This window comes from Pantherophis guttatus, chromosome 18, assembly GCF_059756535.1.
Source record: "Pantherophis guttatus breed Tessera chromosome 18, ASM5975653v1, whole genome shotgun sequence".
Lineage (NCBI taxonomy): Eukaryota > Metazoa > Chordata > Lepidosauria > Squamata > Colubridae > Pantherophis > Pantherophis guttatus.
The window spans coordinates 4,948,868-4,964,823 of record NC_142080.1 but is presented as its reverse complement, the minus strand read 5'-3'; the positions used below and the strand labels follow the sequence as shown (position 1 = coordinate 4,964,823).

The window sequence follows — 15,956 nt, the reverse complement described above, 5'->3', positions numbered from 1 at the left end:
CTGCCCCAAAAAAGAGGGGGTCAAGCTATTCTCCAAAGCCCCTGAGGGCAGGACAAAAAGCAACGGGTGGAAACTCATCAAGGAGAGAAGCAATTTAGAACTAAGGAGAAACTTCCTGACAGTGAGAACAATTAATCAGTGGAACAACTTGCTACCAGAAGTTGTGGATCCTCCAACGTTGGAAGTTTTTAAGAAGATGTTGGAAGATTGGTCTGAAGTGGTGTAAGGTTTCCTGCCTAAGCAGGGGGTTGGACTAGAAGACCTCCAAGGTCCCTTCCAACACTGTTACTCTATTTAAAAAAAAAATCCAGGTGTGTGTTAGATTGGTGGAACTTCCATGGAGAGAGGCAGTCTACCTCCTGCTCCTGATCCCAAGGCTCTTCTTGCCTTTGAGGGGTTTTATTGTTGTTGCTAATGGGTAAGTGGGGGTCGGTATCTCCACCCAACTCAGAAAAGCCTCCCACAGAGCTGGCAAGGCCGGGCGTTCAAAGCCGAGAACAATTGGTCACTTCTTGCAATTGTTCAAAGGGGATGTTCGATCCTTTGATTCCCCACCCCACCCCAAAGTAAGGGCTGGTGGAGGGTGCAGTCCTGTCACACACACTGCAACACACCCATTTCTGGTGTGTTTCTAAAATAAAAAAACTTGAGCCCGACAGCAAGAATAGAAGAGCTTCAGTGCTGTGATGGGTTTATTACGGTTATTACGGTTTATTTTCTCTTTAACTGTGTATCTCAACCTTGGCAACTTGAAGAGGGGTGGAGTTCAATTCCCAGAATCCCCCACAAAGCATGTTTTAAGATGGGTGGACCTCAACTCCCAGAATTCCCCAGTCAGTGTTCTTTAAGATGGGTGGGCTTCAACTCCCAGAATTCCCCAGTCAGTGTTCTTTAAGATGGGTGGGCTTCAACTCCCAGAATTCCCCAGTCAGTGTTCTTTAAGATGGGTGGACCTCAACTCCCAGAATTCCCCAGTCAGTGTTCTTTAAGATGGGTGGACCTCAACTCCCAGAATTCCCCAGTCAGTGTTCTTTAAGATGGGTGGGCTTCAACTCCCAGAATTCCCCAGCCAGCATGCTTTAAGACGGGTGGGCTTCAACTCCCAGAATCCCCCACAAAGCAGGCTTTAAGATGGGTGGACCTCAACTCCCAGAATCCCCCAGCCAGCATGCTTTAAAATGGGTGGACCTCAACTCCCATAATTCCCCAGCCAGTGTTCTTTAAGATGAATGGACTTCAACCCCCATAATTCCCCAGCCAGTGTTCTTTAAGATGAATGGACTTCAACTCCCATAATTCCCCAGCCAGTGTTCTTTAAGATGAATGGACTTCAACTCCCATAATTCCCCAGCCAGTGTTCTTTAAGATGAATGGACTTCAACCCCCATAATTCCCCAGCCAGCATGCTTTAAGACGGGTGGGCTTCAACTCCCAGAATCCCCCAGCCAGCATGCTTTAAGATGGGTGGGCTTCAACTCCCAGAATCCCCCAGCATCCACTCACCTTAAAGTTGCTAAGGTCGAGAAACCTTCCTCTAATAACCTTCCTCTATAGTCTACAGCAGATCTGCAGTATATCTGAAGTCTCTTTCTTGGCTGCCAATCATTAAACTCTGGTTTAACCATTAAACCAGAGTTTCCCTGGGCCCAGCAAGACTTTTTCAGTGGCCCCAGCCTATCCATCTTCAAGCTTCACGGAGCTGTCATTTTGAATGTGCCAGAAAAGGGAAATTCCTAAATCCCGTGAAAGTTATCACCTGCTCATTAAAGGCCATTAAACCCACATTTAAAGTTAGCTTTTTATCCAAGGGTTAAAAATTATTCCGGTTTTTTGTTTTTTGTTTTATTATTTATTTAAAGGGTCCCCAACCAGCAGAGCATAGAAAAATAAAGCAGGATATTGAAACATGGAAATGAATAATCAGAATAAAGAGGAAAGCTGTTTTAAGACATTTGGCAAAGCTTTTTAAAAATAAAAAAATAAAAAAAATACAGGGCTCTCCAAACTTGGCAACTTTCTAAAAGACTTGCCGGACTTCAATTCCCAGAATTCTGGGTATTGAAGTCCGGCAAGTCTTTAAAAAGTTGCCAAGTTGACCGGGGAATTCTGGGAGTTGAAGGCCCACAAGTCTTCAAGTCACCAAGTTTGGAGACCCCCGGTTTTTCAACCCTTAAAGCGCCTCCCCATCCCATCGATTGCCCCCGGGGGGGGGACTACAATACCCAAAGTTCCCAGCTAGTCGTCGGTGGGAGTGGGTATTATTCTTCTTCTCTGCCATGGGTTGAAGCTACGGGCAGGCGAGTCACCCCACTTCGCCCATCGCCCCCCCACCCAAAAGGAATGGAAGATGTTCATTCTGGGGCTAGATCTGTCTCTTTTGAGATCAAGCCTCCACGTCTAGGGGCAGTCTACCTTTGCCCAGGGAACCCAACACCAACGTTTTTGGCCCCCTTGGTCAAAGGCCAACGCGGTTGGCAATTGCACCCCCCCCCCAAAAAAAACCCCACCAGCGATTCCTGGTGTCTTTGGGGGGGGGCTGGTTAAGGAGTCTGGTAGAACCTCCCCATCCAATGGCAGTCTACCTGGGAACCTACTGGCCTCCCATCCTCCTACCTGGGCTGGCTGAAGGTGGGCAAGAGGCTGAGCCGGCGGAGCTCCGATCCACCTTAAGGGAGCCCGGGAGGCGGATCGCGGAGGGCGGAGGCTCTCTCTAGGCTTCTACTTGAGCTGCCGGCCGGCGCGATCGGGTTCCCAGATCGGATCTAACCGGATTCCAACGCGGATCTGCAGATCGAAGCAGCTCGGCGCCCGCTTTGTTCCCAGGTAGAGCTCTTGGAAACGGGCGAGCTGGTCTTCTTCTTCTTCTTCTTCTTCTTCTTCTTCTTCTTCTTCTTCTTCTTCTTCTTCTTCTTCTTCTTCTTCTGGGGGGTGGTTGACCGGGGATGATGGGAGGTGTAGTAGGGGCGCCCCCCTCCCCAAATCCCTTCACCTATAAAAGAATTTTTAAAAAGCCAGCTTGAAAAAAACAAACAAACAGATCGCTTTGAAACCCCACCGGGGCTGGGAGAAGGTTGCCACTTGGGGTTCCTCAGCCCATCTTCCCCATCCCCTTGGAGGATGGGATTTGTGGTCAAAGCCCAGCTTTTTTTGGGGGGTGTGGGGGGGGGGGCAAGGTACCAACTCTGGAAAGGTTTAGAAAGTAGCGTTTGTTCCACCTTTCCTTAACCCAAAGTCTAGTTTTTAAGGCTCTTCCCCTCACTCAGAAAACTAGCTTCTCAGGGTTTTCTTTCTTCCCCGGGGAGAAGAATATCTTCCCAGGCTCTGAAAAAGGTCTAGAGATCGACATTGCTCCATCTCTCCTTCGCATGAGGTCTTCCCTCAGTGAGAAATGAGTTTTAAGGCTCTCCCCGCACTTGGAAAACTAGCTTCTCAGGGTTTTCTTCCCAGGGAGAAGAATATCTTCCCAGCCTCTGAAAAAGGTCTAGAGAGCAACGTTGCTCCATCTCTCCTTCGCATGAGGTCTTCCCTCAGTGAAATGAGTTTTAAGGCTCTTCCCCGCACTCAGAAAACTAGCTTCTCAGGCTCTTCCCCGCACTTAGAAAACTAGCTTCTCAGGCTCTCCAAAAAAAAACAAAAAACCCTAACTTCTTGGCCTCCCTTCCGCAGGTGACAGCATGAGCGTGACCCCAGAAGTGGACATGAAGGACGTGGAGCTGAACGAGATGGACCCCGAAAAGCAGCCCATGAACGCCTCCTCGCCCCTGGCCGGCTCGCCAGGCAGCCTGGGCGAGAAGAACGGAGTGGTGAAGGTGAAGATGGAGGAGGAGGAAGAGGAGGCCGAGATGGCCGCCAAATTCACCGGCTTGTCTAAAGAGCAGCTGCTCCAGGTTGCCGGCACCCCCGGCTGGGTCCGGACTCGCTGGGCACTTCTGATCCTCTTCTGGCTGGGCTGGCTGGGCATGCTAGCGGGAGCCGTCGTCATCATCGTCCAGGCGCCTCGTTGCAAGGAGCTCCCCAAGCAGGACTGGTGGCAGAAAGGTGGGATCTACCGGATCCTGCAGGTGGAAGGCTTCCAAGATTCGGGCAGCGATGGCACAGGCGACCTGGCGGGTGAGTTTGGGGCTGAGGCTGATGGGCATTGCGGTGCCAAGGAATCCCAGATTGTCTCTAGCTCTCTCCGGGTTTTGCTTCCTGGGGTTGGGGGTGGGCGGGAGGAGGGGGATCCATCCAGGTTATAGGAAAAGGGATCTCCTTGCTTGGAAGTCACGAAAGACCCTCCGGGATCTTTTTTTCCAAACGGCCTTTCTAATAACATCTAATCAAGCCAAGGTTTGGCTCTCAGATGGAGGGCTCTCCCTAACTTTGAATGGCGGTTTAATGTTGGGGTTACTCCTTGGGGTGCTTCCCCCTTCCCCCACTCGTGACATTAGATCCGCTCAAGCTCTTCTTCTTCATGATCTTGGAGCCCTCCTTTCTCCCACTCCCCAATATATTTATATATCAAGCGGATATAAATCCATATATAAAGTGGATTTTTTTTAAAAAAAAAAAACCTTGATTAGTCTTGTTCCTAGATTCTGGAGCAGGCTGGTTTATATATATATGTTTTCTCAGGTTTTCGCGGGTGTTTGTATGTAGGTCTTTGGTTATTTGGGTCTTCTCCCACGTAAAGACACTTCCAATTTTACGTGGGAGAAGACCCGAATAACCAAAGACCTACATATATATATATATATATACTATATTTTATATATATATATATATATATAAACCAGCCTGCTCCAGAATCTGAGAGCCAGACAAATCAAGTGGATTTTTTAAAAATCCACTTTATATATGGATTTATATCCACTAGATAGATAGATAGGTAGATAGGTAGATAGATAGATAGCTAGATAATATATATATAAACCAGCCTGCTCCAGAATCTAGGAGCCAGACAAATTAAGTGGATTTTTTTTTTAAATATACTTTATATATGGATTTATATCCACTAGATAGATAGATAGATAGATAGATAGATAGATAGATAGATAGATAGATAGAGATATATAATATATATATATAAACCAGCCTGCTCCAGAATCTAGGAGCCAGACAAATCAAGTGGATTTTTTTAAAAATCCACTTTATATATGGATTTATATCCGATAGATAGATAGATAGATAGATAGATAGATAGATAGATAGATAGATAGATAGAGATATATAATATATATATATAAACCAGCCTGCTCCAGAATCTAGGAGCCAGGCAAATCAAGTGGATTTTTTTAAAAATCCACTTTATATATGGATTTATATCCACTAGATAGATAGATAGGTAGATAGGTAGATAGATAGATAGCTAGATAATATATATATAAACCAGCCTGCTCCAGAATCTAGGAGCCAGACAAATTAAGTGGATTTTTTTTAAAAATATACTTTATATATGGATTTATATCCACTAGATAGATAGATAGATAGATAGATAGATAGATAGATAGATAGATAGATAGATAGAGATATATAATATATATATATAAACCAGCCTGCTCCAGAATCTAGGAGCCAGGCAAATCAAGTGGATTTTTTTAAAAATCCACTTTATATATGGATTTATATCCACTAGATAGATAGATAGATGAGACCCTCCGAAGGGGACTCGGCAGCCTTTATGGATCATTTGGAGAGTGGCCACTGCTGGGTGAGGTGGGGGGTGGGGGGGGCTGGGATGGCGGGGGTGGGGGGGTGGGGGAGATCGCCCTGTTCCAACTTGAAGGGAAGCCATGCCGGGCCGGGCCGTCCTGTCCCCAAAAGCCAGTTTTAGCTGGTTTGGGCTTCCTGAGTAATTGCTGACTGGGGTTTCATCAGCTCTTGACGTCAGCCGAAAAGCTGACTCAGCTCCCGGTTGGTTGGGTTGAAGGACTGTCTCTGAGGCTTTTTTCTTCTTCCCACGTTTCTTTCCTTTCTTCCCCTTTTTTTTTCCTCTTTCATTCTTCCTTTCCTCTCGTTCCTTTCTTTCTTTTTCTTTCCCTCCCATTCATTGGCTTTCTGCTTTTCCTCTTTTTTCTCATTCCTTTCTTTTTTTTCTTCCATTCTGTCTTCCATCTCTTTTCTTTCGTTCTTCCTTCCTTTCCTTCCTTTCTTTTTCTTTCTCCCATTCATTGGCTTCCTGCTTTTCCTCTTTTTTTCTCGTTCCTTTTGTTCTTTTTCTTTCTCCCGTTCATTGGCTTCCTGCCTTTCCTCTTGTTTTTCATTCCTTTTCTTCTTTTTTCTTCCATTCATTCCATTCAAAGCCAAGATAGAACGACAGGCAGACAGAAAGGCAAAGAAGGAAAGAAAAAAGCAGATGAAAGAAAAAATTTCATCCACTTTTTTCTTTCCTTCTTTGCCTTTCTGTCTGCCTGTCGTTCTATCTTGGCTTGCTTTCTTGTCTTTCTTTGTTTCATGGTCTTTCTCTTTCATCTTTCTTTCTGTCTTTCATTTTACATTGTCTTCCTTCCTTCCTTCCTTCCTTCCTTCCTTCCTTCCTTCCTTCCTTCCTTCCTTCCTTCCTTCCTTCCTTCCTTCCTTCCTTCCTTCCTGGAATTTTTTCAGACTCTTTTCTGCTGGATTGGTGTCCTTTGACCCTTGGCCCAAACTTTTGGGGGAATTTGCTCTGATGTTGTGAAACTCTACAAAGAGTTGTTGATTCTGTGCAGGGACTAGTCAGTTTCTCTGGAGGTTTCCCCTCGCCCTCTGGTGGCATCCCTGACTTTGTAGATTTTTAACCTTCCGAAGGAGAAATATTCCACGGTAAGGAGAATTCAGGCAAAACCGTGGCATGAAAAATAAAATTTACTCATTAAGTCTTAACAAGCTTATATATTTTACTTCAACTCCACAGTAAAAAGCAGCTCATTGCCCGCATATTTTTTCTAGCCTGGCTTGAGGACTAGAAACTTGAGTTGTTGTTTTAAATTAAGCTTCTTTGTGACATCCTAGTAAAGTAGAGCAGCCTTGTTGCCTGTGTTGCAAAGGTTTGACCCTGGGCGTAAGAAGTTCACCACAAAAACAAGGAAACGGGATGCCTCTTGTCCCCATTGGACGCCTGCAAACAACAACCTTGCGAGGTAGGGCAGGGCTGTGAGAATAAACAACGGTTGATGCTTTGCCCACGCATTTTGCCCCGAGCTCCTTAACCACTGACCCATATTGGGTCAGGACTTGTGTGGGTTTTGAAGCGGAGGCGTTTGGGATGACGGATGCCACGCCCAACGCCGAATGCCAAGTTTTAACCAGTCCAAACTTGATTTAATAGCCCTAGTCATACAGTAGATATTTTGACTTGGAGGACGGAAAAGGAACATGGTTGAGATTTGGGGCACCGTGTCTGGATCGATGCATTTTTTTTTTCAAGAGCTGGGCCATTTACCGAAAAGTTAAGGTCGGTGGGGTTCCGGGAGGTCATCTAGTCCAACCCCCTACTCCAGGGTGCAAATTCACCCTCTGAGGCGCCCTCCAAAGGTGGTAATTTGCTGCTGCATTAAAAAAAAAAAAAATCCCCCGCCAGTGATTTGTGCAACTTACGCTCAAGCAATTTGCAACAAGCCAGTTTAAATTACAGATGCTGGGAAAAATTGGTTGATGCAATTCTGTTTTCCTATCTTTTCCTCATGAGGTTCTCACTGTGTCTCCTTTGTAGCTCTAAAAAAAAATTTTTTTGTTGTTTTCCCTCACCTGCTCATATAATCCCCAATTAAAGGACGGTCACTCCTTGCCTTTTACAAACATTTGTTTGATGACCATTTGCTGTTACGACTTCAGCTCTGAAAAATGTGACTTATGACTTATTTTTCACGCCTAAGAAGACCATGGCAGCATCCCCAATGGCCTCGTCATAGCAACGGACTCATATTTATAACGGTTGCCGTGTCCCCTTTTGCGACCTTTTAACAAGCGAAGTCCAGGGGAAAACCGGATTCACTTCAACGACCGTGTCACTAACTTAAGAACTACCATGATTCACTTCACCAGCGCGACATGAAACAAACAAAAATAAAAATCGTAAAATAGGGCATGTCTCACTTAACGACAGAAATGTTGGGGACTCAGTTGTGGTCGTAAGTGGAGGGCTACCTGTATGCTCTTGAGGAATGAGATGGGGGTGAATGTTTTCCTGAAAGAGTGAACTTGCAAAGGATAAGAATGCAAGAATCTCTTTTTAATTCCTTTAACTAATTCCTTGGGTGTCCAATCACACTTGGCCAATATAGAATTCCTATTCTATTCTATTCTATTCTATTCTATTCTATTCTATTCTATTCTATTCTATTCTATTCTATTCTATTCTATTCTATTCTACTCTACTCTACTCTACTCTACTCTACTCCACTCCACTCCACTCCACTCCACTCCACTCCACTCCACTCCATTCTATTCTATTTTCTCAATTCTATATTTTATTCTATTCTCTACTTCCTATTCTACTCTACTCTATTCCATTCCATTCCATTCCATTCTATTTTATTCTATATTCTCAATTCTATATTTTATTCTATTCTCTACTTCCTATTCTACTCTATTCCATTCCATTCTAAATTCTCAATTCTATATTCTATTCTCTACTTCCTATTCTACTCCATTCCGTTCCATTCCATTCCATTCCATTCCATTCTATTCTATTCTATTCTATTCTATTCTATTCTATTCTATTCTATTCTATTCTATTCTATTCTATTCTATTTTCTATTCTCCTCTCCTCTCCTCTCCTCTCCTCTCCTCTCCTCTCCTCTCCTCTCCTCTCCTCTCCTCTATTCTGCTCTAATTCTATTCTATTCTATTCTATTCTGTTCTGTTCTGTTCTGTTCTGTTCTGTTCTATTCTATTTTCTACTCTACTCTACTCTACTCTACTCTACTCTATTCTGGTTTCTTCCCTTTACAAATTTAATTCCCCCCCCCTCTGGTTTAACAAATCCTTGATGGATCCAAAGTTTAAACACTCCACAATTCCTCCCACAAATTTGTTGGGGGCAGGTTTGCTGGGGAACGCAGAGAAGGAGGGCAAAAATTTATAGAGAGAGCCAGGAGAGAAATAGGAAAAAAAAAAACCCCAAAACACCAAGAAATCTCTCCTTTGGTGGCCGTTGAAGCGAACGCGAGTTGGCTGGCTGAATAAATTCTCCGCCTCGTTACCTTTTGGATTAAACGCGGATCACGGCAGCCAGGAAACGGTTCAACGGAGCAAGTTAAACGATTAAAAAAGAAAAGAAAAACACAATTGCTCATTCAGACTGGCAATGTGTAACCTTGAGCAAAGGTTAGCCAATGTTCGGCACGGATGTTTTGCACGCAGTTTGCACAACACAATCTGGCATGCTGGCCAGGAATTACGGTAAGATTTGTTCTCTGCCAGATCTGGATGAAACTTGAGTTTTACAGATGGTTCTCGACTTAGGACCACAATTGAGCTCCAAAATTTCTGTTGTTAAGCGAGAACGTTTTGTTAAGTGAGCTTTGCCCCATTTTACGACTTTTCTGACCACCGTGAAGTGAATCCCTGCAGTTGTTAGGTGAATTTGGCTTCCCCCATTGCTCGTCCCCCATTTTGCTCGTCGCAAAAGGGGATCACGTAACCTCCAGGACACCACGACTGTCGTAAGTACGAGTCAGTTGCCAAGCCTCTGAATTTTGATCACGTGAGCATGCTGTGACGGCCATAAGTACGAGGATGAAACGTAAGTCACTTTTTTTCAGTGAGCTCTGTGGTAACTTTCGGCGGTCGCTAAACGGAACGGTTGTAAGTCAAGGACCACCCGTATTGACTCCTCCCATTGAATCTCTCCTGTCTATTTTCGGGAAATGGTCCACGTGGATTTTATTAGAGATTTTCAGGAGAGTTGTTTTGAAAGGCCTAAAAAAAATGTGGGTTTTTTTCCTCCCTGCATTCTGGTAAACTTGGTTTATTTATTTATTTTTCCCCTCTTTTTTTTTTTAGGGGTGAAAGAGAGGATGAATTATTTAAGTACTCTGAAGGTCAAAGGTTTTGTCATCGGGCCTCTTCACGTGAATCCTGAGGATCAGCCGTACAATACCAACCTCCAAGACGTTGACCAAAATCTGGGCACTTTGCAAGATTTCCGAGATGTTTTACAAGCTGCCAAGAAAAAAAGTAAGTGGGGAAAAATATATTTCAATACATGCATGTAATAATGTATTTAATGATGTGTTTCAATATATATATATATAGGTATATATGTGTGTTTTCTGAGGTTTTCGCGGGTGTTTGTATATAGGTCTTTGGTTATTCGGGTTTTCTCCCGCGTAAAATTGGAGGTGTCTTGGCAACGTTTCGACAAAGTCTCATTCGTCATCTTCAGGCTGGTGTTTTCGGCTTTGTACATTGCTCCTAGAAGCACGAAGCCGAAAACACCAGCCTGAAGATGACGAATGAGACTTCGTCGAAACGTTGCCAAGACACCTCCAATTTTACGCGGGATAAAACCCGAATAACCAAAGACCTATATATATGTGTGTGTATATAAGGGGACGCAGTGGCTAAGACACTGAGCTTGTCGATCGAAAGGTCGGCAGTTCAGCGGTTCGAGTCCCTAGTGCTGCGTAACGGGATGAGCTCCCGTTCCTTGTCCCAGCTTCTGCCAACCTAGCAGTTTGAAAGCACGTAAAAAAAAAAAATGCAAAAATAGTAATAATAATAGCAGTAACGTCCTTGGTTAGGACTTGAACTGTTAAGTTTTTACCAGCCCCAGACTGTGAATCGAATTGAAGATTAAATCAATAATAATAACAGTAATAATAATAATGCTGATGATGATGTTGAAACATCAGGCTGACTGTGCAAGGAACTCTAATAAGGATAATAAACTCCAGTTAATACAGTTTATGTATCACTGTGCCCAAATAGCGTTTGTTTTGTGCCTTAGACAGCGCAATAAAACAATATTATTATTTTTTTGCCAAAAGAAGGAAGAATATTTTGGAGATGGCGCTTGTTATGCAAAAATACTCCTCTTTCATTCCCTTCCCGTTGTCCGCATTGTTTCTCAAATCAGCCTCAGATGTTTTCTAGGTTTTGAAGACGGTGAACAAACAAGGAAGTGCAGGGCCTATGTATTTCACAACTAAGGTTGTGTAAATATTAATTTAATTTAATTTAAACACCCTTTAAACAATGCTTTGTCGATTTGACTCATCCCAGTATTATGTAGGTTTAGATTTCAACCCGGAATCTTATTTCTGTTTTGGCTCTTTATTTCCCAAATCTACTGGAAATAAAAGTTTAAAACAACAATCGAATAAGGTGTGACTTTTCCTCACACCTGCAGGCCTCTGGACTATTTTTCACGTTTACGGCCATTTGCATCATCGCGGGATCAAAATTGAGACGCTTGGCCACTGACTCGTATTTATGACGGATGTCACGTCCCCTTTGGCGACCTCCTCACAAGCAAAGTCAATGAGGAAGCCGGCTTCACTTAACAACCCTGTCCCTAACTTTTAACAACTGAGGGGATTCACTTAACAGCTCTCACATAACGACAGAAATTTTGGCCTCAGTTCAGGACGTTAAGCCGGGAGCGACCTGAGTTAAGAGTTTTATGGAATGATGTTTTGTGACGTGACATGTTTCTCTTTTCAGATTTGAAGGTTATCCTGGATCTGACCCCTAACTATCATGGCCAGTTACCCTGGTTTAGCCGAGATGTATGGCTTGAGGGTGATTTCCAGAACAAAATGAAAGTAAGTGAAGGAAAAGAGTGCCCTCTCTCTTTACAAATATAAAAATTTAAAGACAATTAAGTCCCTTTTAACAACTTAAACAATACAGCCAAAAGACGAACAGAGGTAAATTCAAGCAATAACACCGTTAAAAATCAGCCTCAAATATAAGAGCTAGCAAGAGCATTCATTAAGCCTTATAAAATAAATATAAATATATTAGGAGGATCTAATCGGGGTAGGGGACGCAGTGGCGCGGTGGCTAAGACGCTGAGCTTGTCGATCGAAAGGCTGTCAGTTCAGCGGTTCGAATCCCTGGTGCCGCGTAATGGGGTGAGCTCCCGTGACTTGTCCCAGCTTCGGCCAACCTAGCAGTTCGAAAGCAGGTAAAAAATGCAAGTAGAAAAATAGGCACCACCTTTGGTGGGAAGGGAACAGCGTTTTCCGTGCGCCTTTGGCATTGAGTCGTGCCGGCCACATGACCACGGAGACGTCTTCGGACAGCGCTGGCTCTTCGGCTTTGAAACGGAGATGAACACCGCCCCCTAGAGTCGGGAACGACTAGCACATATGTCCGAGGGGAACCTTTACCTTTACTTTTAATCAGGGAATGTGCAGTTTACAAGTAGCCTTGCATTTACAACCGCTCCTTTAGTGACTAAAAGTGTGACTTATGACCGGTCCTCACAGTTATGACATCACAGTATCCCCCACTGGGATCAAAATCTGGACACTTGGCAACCAATATGAATTTACAACGGTTGTAGCATTTTGGGATCCCGCGATTACCGTTTTTTGACCTTCCCAACCCGGCTTCTGCAAGCCAAGTCCGTGAGGGAAGCCAAATTTGCTAAAAGGCCGTGTGATTCACTTTTAAGAACCGCCGTGACCCGCTTAACGACCGTGTCCAAAAAGGTCGCAAAATCAGGCCCGACTCGCTGATCAACCACCTTGCAGTCACGGCTAGGTTGAAGGAGCGTCTTGGCGGGGGATCACTGAGGACTATTAACTTGTCTCGTTCTCTTCTTGCCTGTCCGCCCTACAGGAAGCAATCCAGTTTTGGCTGAGGGAAGGTGTGTCTGGAATCCAGATCGGAAGCGTTGAGCATTTAAATGTAAGCAGATCCTCATCTCCCTTTCCATCTGGTATCAGACTTTAGCAAAAGGGGTGGGGGCTTATTTAGCCTGGACCTGACTGCTGTCCCTTTTAATTTCTTTTTTTTTGGAGGGGAAGGGGGACCCCTTGCAAGAAGAAGAAAGTAGGGGTGCTAAAACTTATTTTTGAGGGGGGCTCCAGTCTCAACCAACACCTCTCAATCCCGTTTATCCGACAGGATTCCCAACTCTTGAGCGAGTGGAAGAACATAACGGAACAAGAGAGCGTTGACGATCAGGCCAGGTGAGTAAAAAGAGGCTCCTTTCTTAACAAACTGTCTTACTTTTCTTTCTTTTTTTATTTCTTTCTTTCTTTTTCTTTCTTTCTTTCTTTCTTTCTTTCTTTCTTTCTTTCTTTCTTTCTTTCTTTCTCTTTCTTTCTTTCTTTCCTTCTTCCCTCCCTTCCTTTCCTTTCCTTCCATCTTCCTTCTTTCTTTCATTCCATCTTTCCTTTCCTTTTATCTTTTCTTTCCTTTCTTTCCTCCTTCCTTCCTTCTTTCTCTCCTCCTCTTTCCTTTCCTTTTATCTTCCCTTCCTTCTTCCCTTCCTTCCTTCCTTCCCTCCTCCTTTCCTTTCCTTCCTTCTTTCCTTTCTTTCCTCCTTCCTTCTTTCTTTCCCTCCTCCTCTCCTTTCCTTTCATCTTCCTTCTTTCCTTCTTCCTTTCCTTTCCTTTCCTTTCCTTTCCTTTCCTTTCCTTTCCTTTCCTTTCCTTTCCTTTCCTTTCCTTTCCTTTCCTTTCCTTTCCTTTCCTTCCCTTCCCTTCCCTTCCCTTCCCTTCCCTTCCCTTCTTTCCTTTCCTTTCCTTTCCCTTCTGCCTCCTTTCCTTTCCCTTTCCTTCCCTTCCCTTCCCTTCCTTTCTTCCCCTTCCCTTCCTCTTTCTTTTCCTTCCCTTCCTCCTTTTTTCTTTCTCCTTCTTTTCTTCTGTCTTTCATTCTTTCCCACTTAGGAATGGAAATTCTGCTCCCCGGGTGTGGTCGTAAGTCGAGGACCACCTGGAGACAGTCTCCTTCTCTTCCAGGGTACTGATCGCCATGACCAGCCGTAATGACGCTGGAGGGATTTTCTCGCTTCTGAACGAAACCACAGGGGTGGACCTTCTAACCAGCCAGTATCTTCAGGGGCTGGTGAAGCCTGAACAGGATGACACGACCACGCTGGGACACACGGCCCAGAAACTGATCGAAGATTACATCCAAGCAGCAGGAAGCCGATGGCCCAGCTGGAGCGTAAGGATCGAGTTGAGATACCGTATTGAAAGGAGAATATTTGTAGCGTAGAGTTGAAATAGTGGAGTCTTCAGTGCTTTCTGAGTTTGCGGGGGGGGGTTTCTTGCAGACCTTTCGTGACCCAACTAGGTAATATCAATGCTAGAAAAGAGTGGGAGTTGTGAGGGGCAGGAGGAGGAAGAAGCGGAGGAGGAGGACTGTCACTCGGATCCTTGATGCTCTCTGAGCTTAGTTTTCTTGCAGACATTTCATGACCCAACTAGGTAGTAACCTCGGTGCTAGAAGGTTTGAGGAGAAAGAGGATGGGAAGGAGAAAGGGGAGGAGGAGGAGGAGGAGGAAGAGGACTGTGGGGTCCTTTGTGCTCTCTGAGCTTGGTGGTTTTCTGGCAGACGTTTCATGAACCAACTAGGTAGCAGCATCAGTGCTACCGTGGAAGAGAGTTGGATTTGTAGAGAAAAGGAGGAAGAAGAACAGGAGGAGGACTGTGGGGTCCTTGGTGCTCTCTGAGCTTGGCAGTTTTCTTGAAGACGTTTCATGACCCAACTAGGTAGTAGCATCAGTGCTAGTGTGCTAATTATGGCTCTTGCAACCCTTTCACAAAGTTTTGGAACACCGACGCGACAACCTGTCGGGTTACTCAGCTTGGTTTTCTTCGCTGGGCTGCTAACGGTCTCTTTTTTTTTTCACCCACAGATGGGAAGACCGGACTTCGGACATTTGACCGAATCGATGGGAGAACAGCTCCTTCGCCTCCACCATCTCCTCTTCTACACTCTGCCCGGGACTCCCTTCACAGATTACGGAGACGAAATTGGCCTACGGGATTTGCCGGGACAGGTAAGATCAGCCATAGAAGCGGGGGTCAGGTGAGATGGGTTTGTAGGATGCTCAATGATGGAGAGCGGTGGTGGGGAGGGCGGAATATTTTCCACTGTGGGCTTGTACCCGGCAACAAATCCTCTTAATTTCTCCTCCAGCCTGCAACATCCAACATCACACGTATGCAGTGGGACAACTCGGCGACTTACGGATTCTCCAGAGGGGCGCAGCAGCTGGCTGAATCCGTGGCCAGCAACGTCACCGTGAAGGTAAGAAAAAGCTGTAGGAGCGAAGGTAATTTTTCAGGGGGAAAAAAAAACGACAAAAATTTGGGGCAGGGATTCAGGCCCAACAAGGTAGTAAGTGGGAGTTGTAGTTCTGCCTTAAGGATGAAAGCTAGCTGGGTGACCTGGGACCAATCACCAGGAGACGGGGAGTTCTAGTCCCTCCTTAAGTATGAAAGCTGATTGGGTGACTTGGAGCCAATGGAGACTTCTAGTCCCATCTTAAGCATAAAAGCCGGCTAGGTGACTTTGGGCCAATCACCAGGAGACTGGGAGTTCTAGTCCCGCCTTAGACATGAAAGCCAGCTGGGTGACTTGGGACCAATCACTAGGAGACAGTGAGTTCTAGTCCCGCCTTAACTATGAAAGCCAGTTGGGTGACTTTGGGCCAATCACCAGGAGACTGGGAGTTCTAGTCCCGCCTTAGACATGAAAGCCAGCTGGGTGACTTGGGACCAATCACTAGGAGACAGTGAGTTCTAGTCCTGCCTTAACTATGAAAGCCAGTTGGGTGACTTTGGGCCAATCACCAGGAGATGGGGAGTTCTAGTCCCATTTAGGCATGAAATTGGCTGGGTGACTTTGGGTCAATCACCAGGAGACAGTGAGTTCTAGTCCTGCCTTGGGCATGAAAGCCGGCTGAGTGACCTCGAGCCAGTCCCTCTCTCTTAGCTCTATAATCATAATAATAATCATAAAATAGAAAAATATCATCATTGATTGGCGTTGACAAAACCCCCAAAATCGGTCAATTGCAAAAGGCAGCT

At 45.0% G+C, this 15,956-nt stretch overlaps 1 protein-coding gene across 3 annotated transcripts in view; it reads left to right on the top strand.

Annotated features, from left to right (window-relative positions):
• The window catches only part of SLC3A2 (solute carrier family 3 member 2), a 28,019-nt gene that overhangs the window by 10,859 nt on the left and 1,204 nt on the right, over positions 1–15,956 (top strand). For 2 of the 3 annotated variants that reach the window (XM_060689569.2, XM_060689571.2), the window contains 8 exons: positions 3,667–4,110; positions 9,964–10,137; positions 11,626–11,726; positions 12,751–12,819; positions 13,039–13,103; positions 13,878–14,085; positions 14,780–14,923; positions 15,064–15,174. In XM_060689569.2, coding sequence (XP_060545552.2) covers positions 3,667–4,110; positions 9,964–10,137; positions 11,626–11,726; positions 12,751–12,819; positions 13,039–13,103; positions 13,878–14,085; positions 14,780–14,923; positions 15,064–15,174 — 1,316 coding nt within the window. Of the gene's footprint in view, positions 1–2,511; positions 2,824–3,666; positions 4,111–9,963; positions 10,138–11,625; positions 11,727–12,750; positions 12,820–13,038; positions 13,104–13,877; positions 14,086–14,779; positions 14,924–15,063; positions 15,175–15,956 lie in introns of those variants that run through there. The other variant, XM_060689570.2, reaches the window with a different exon arrangement.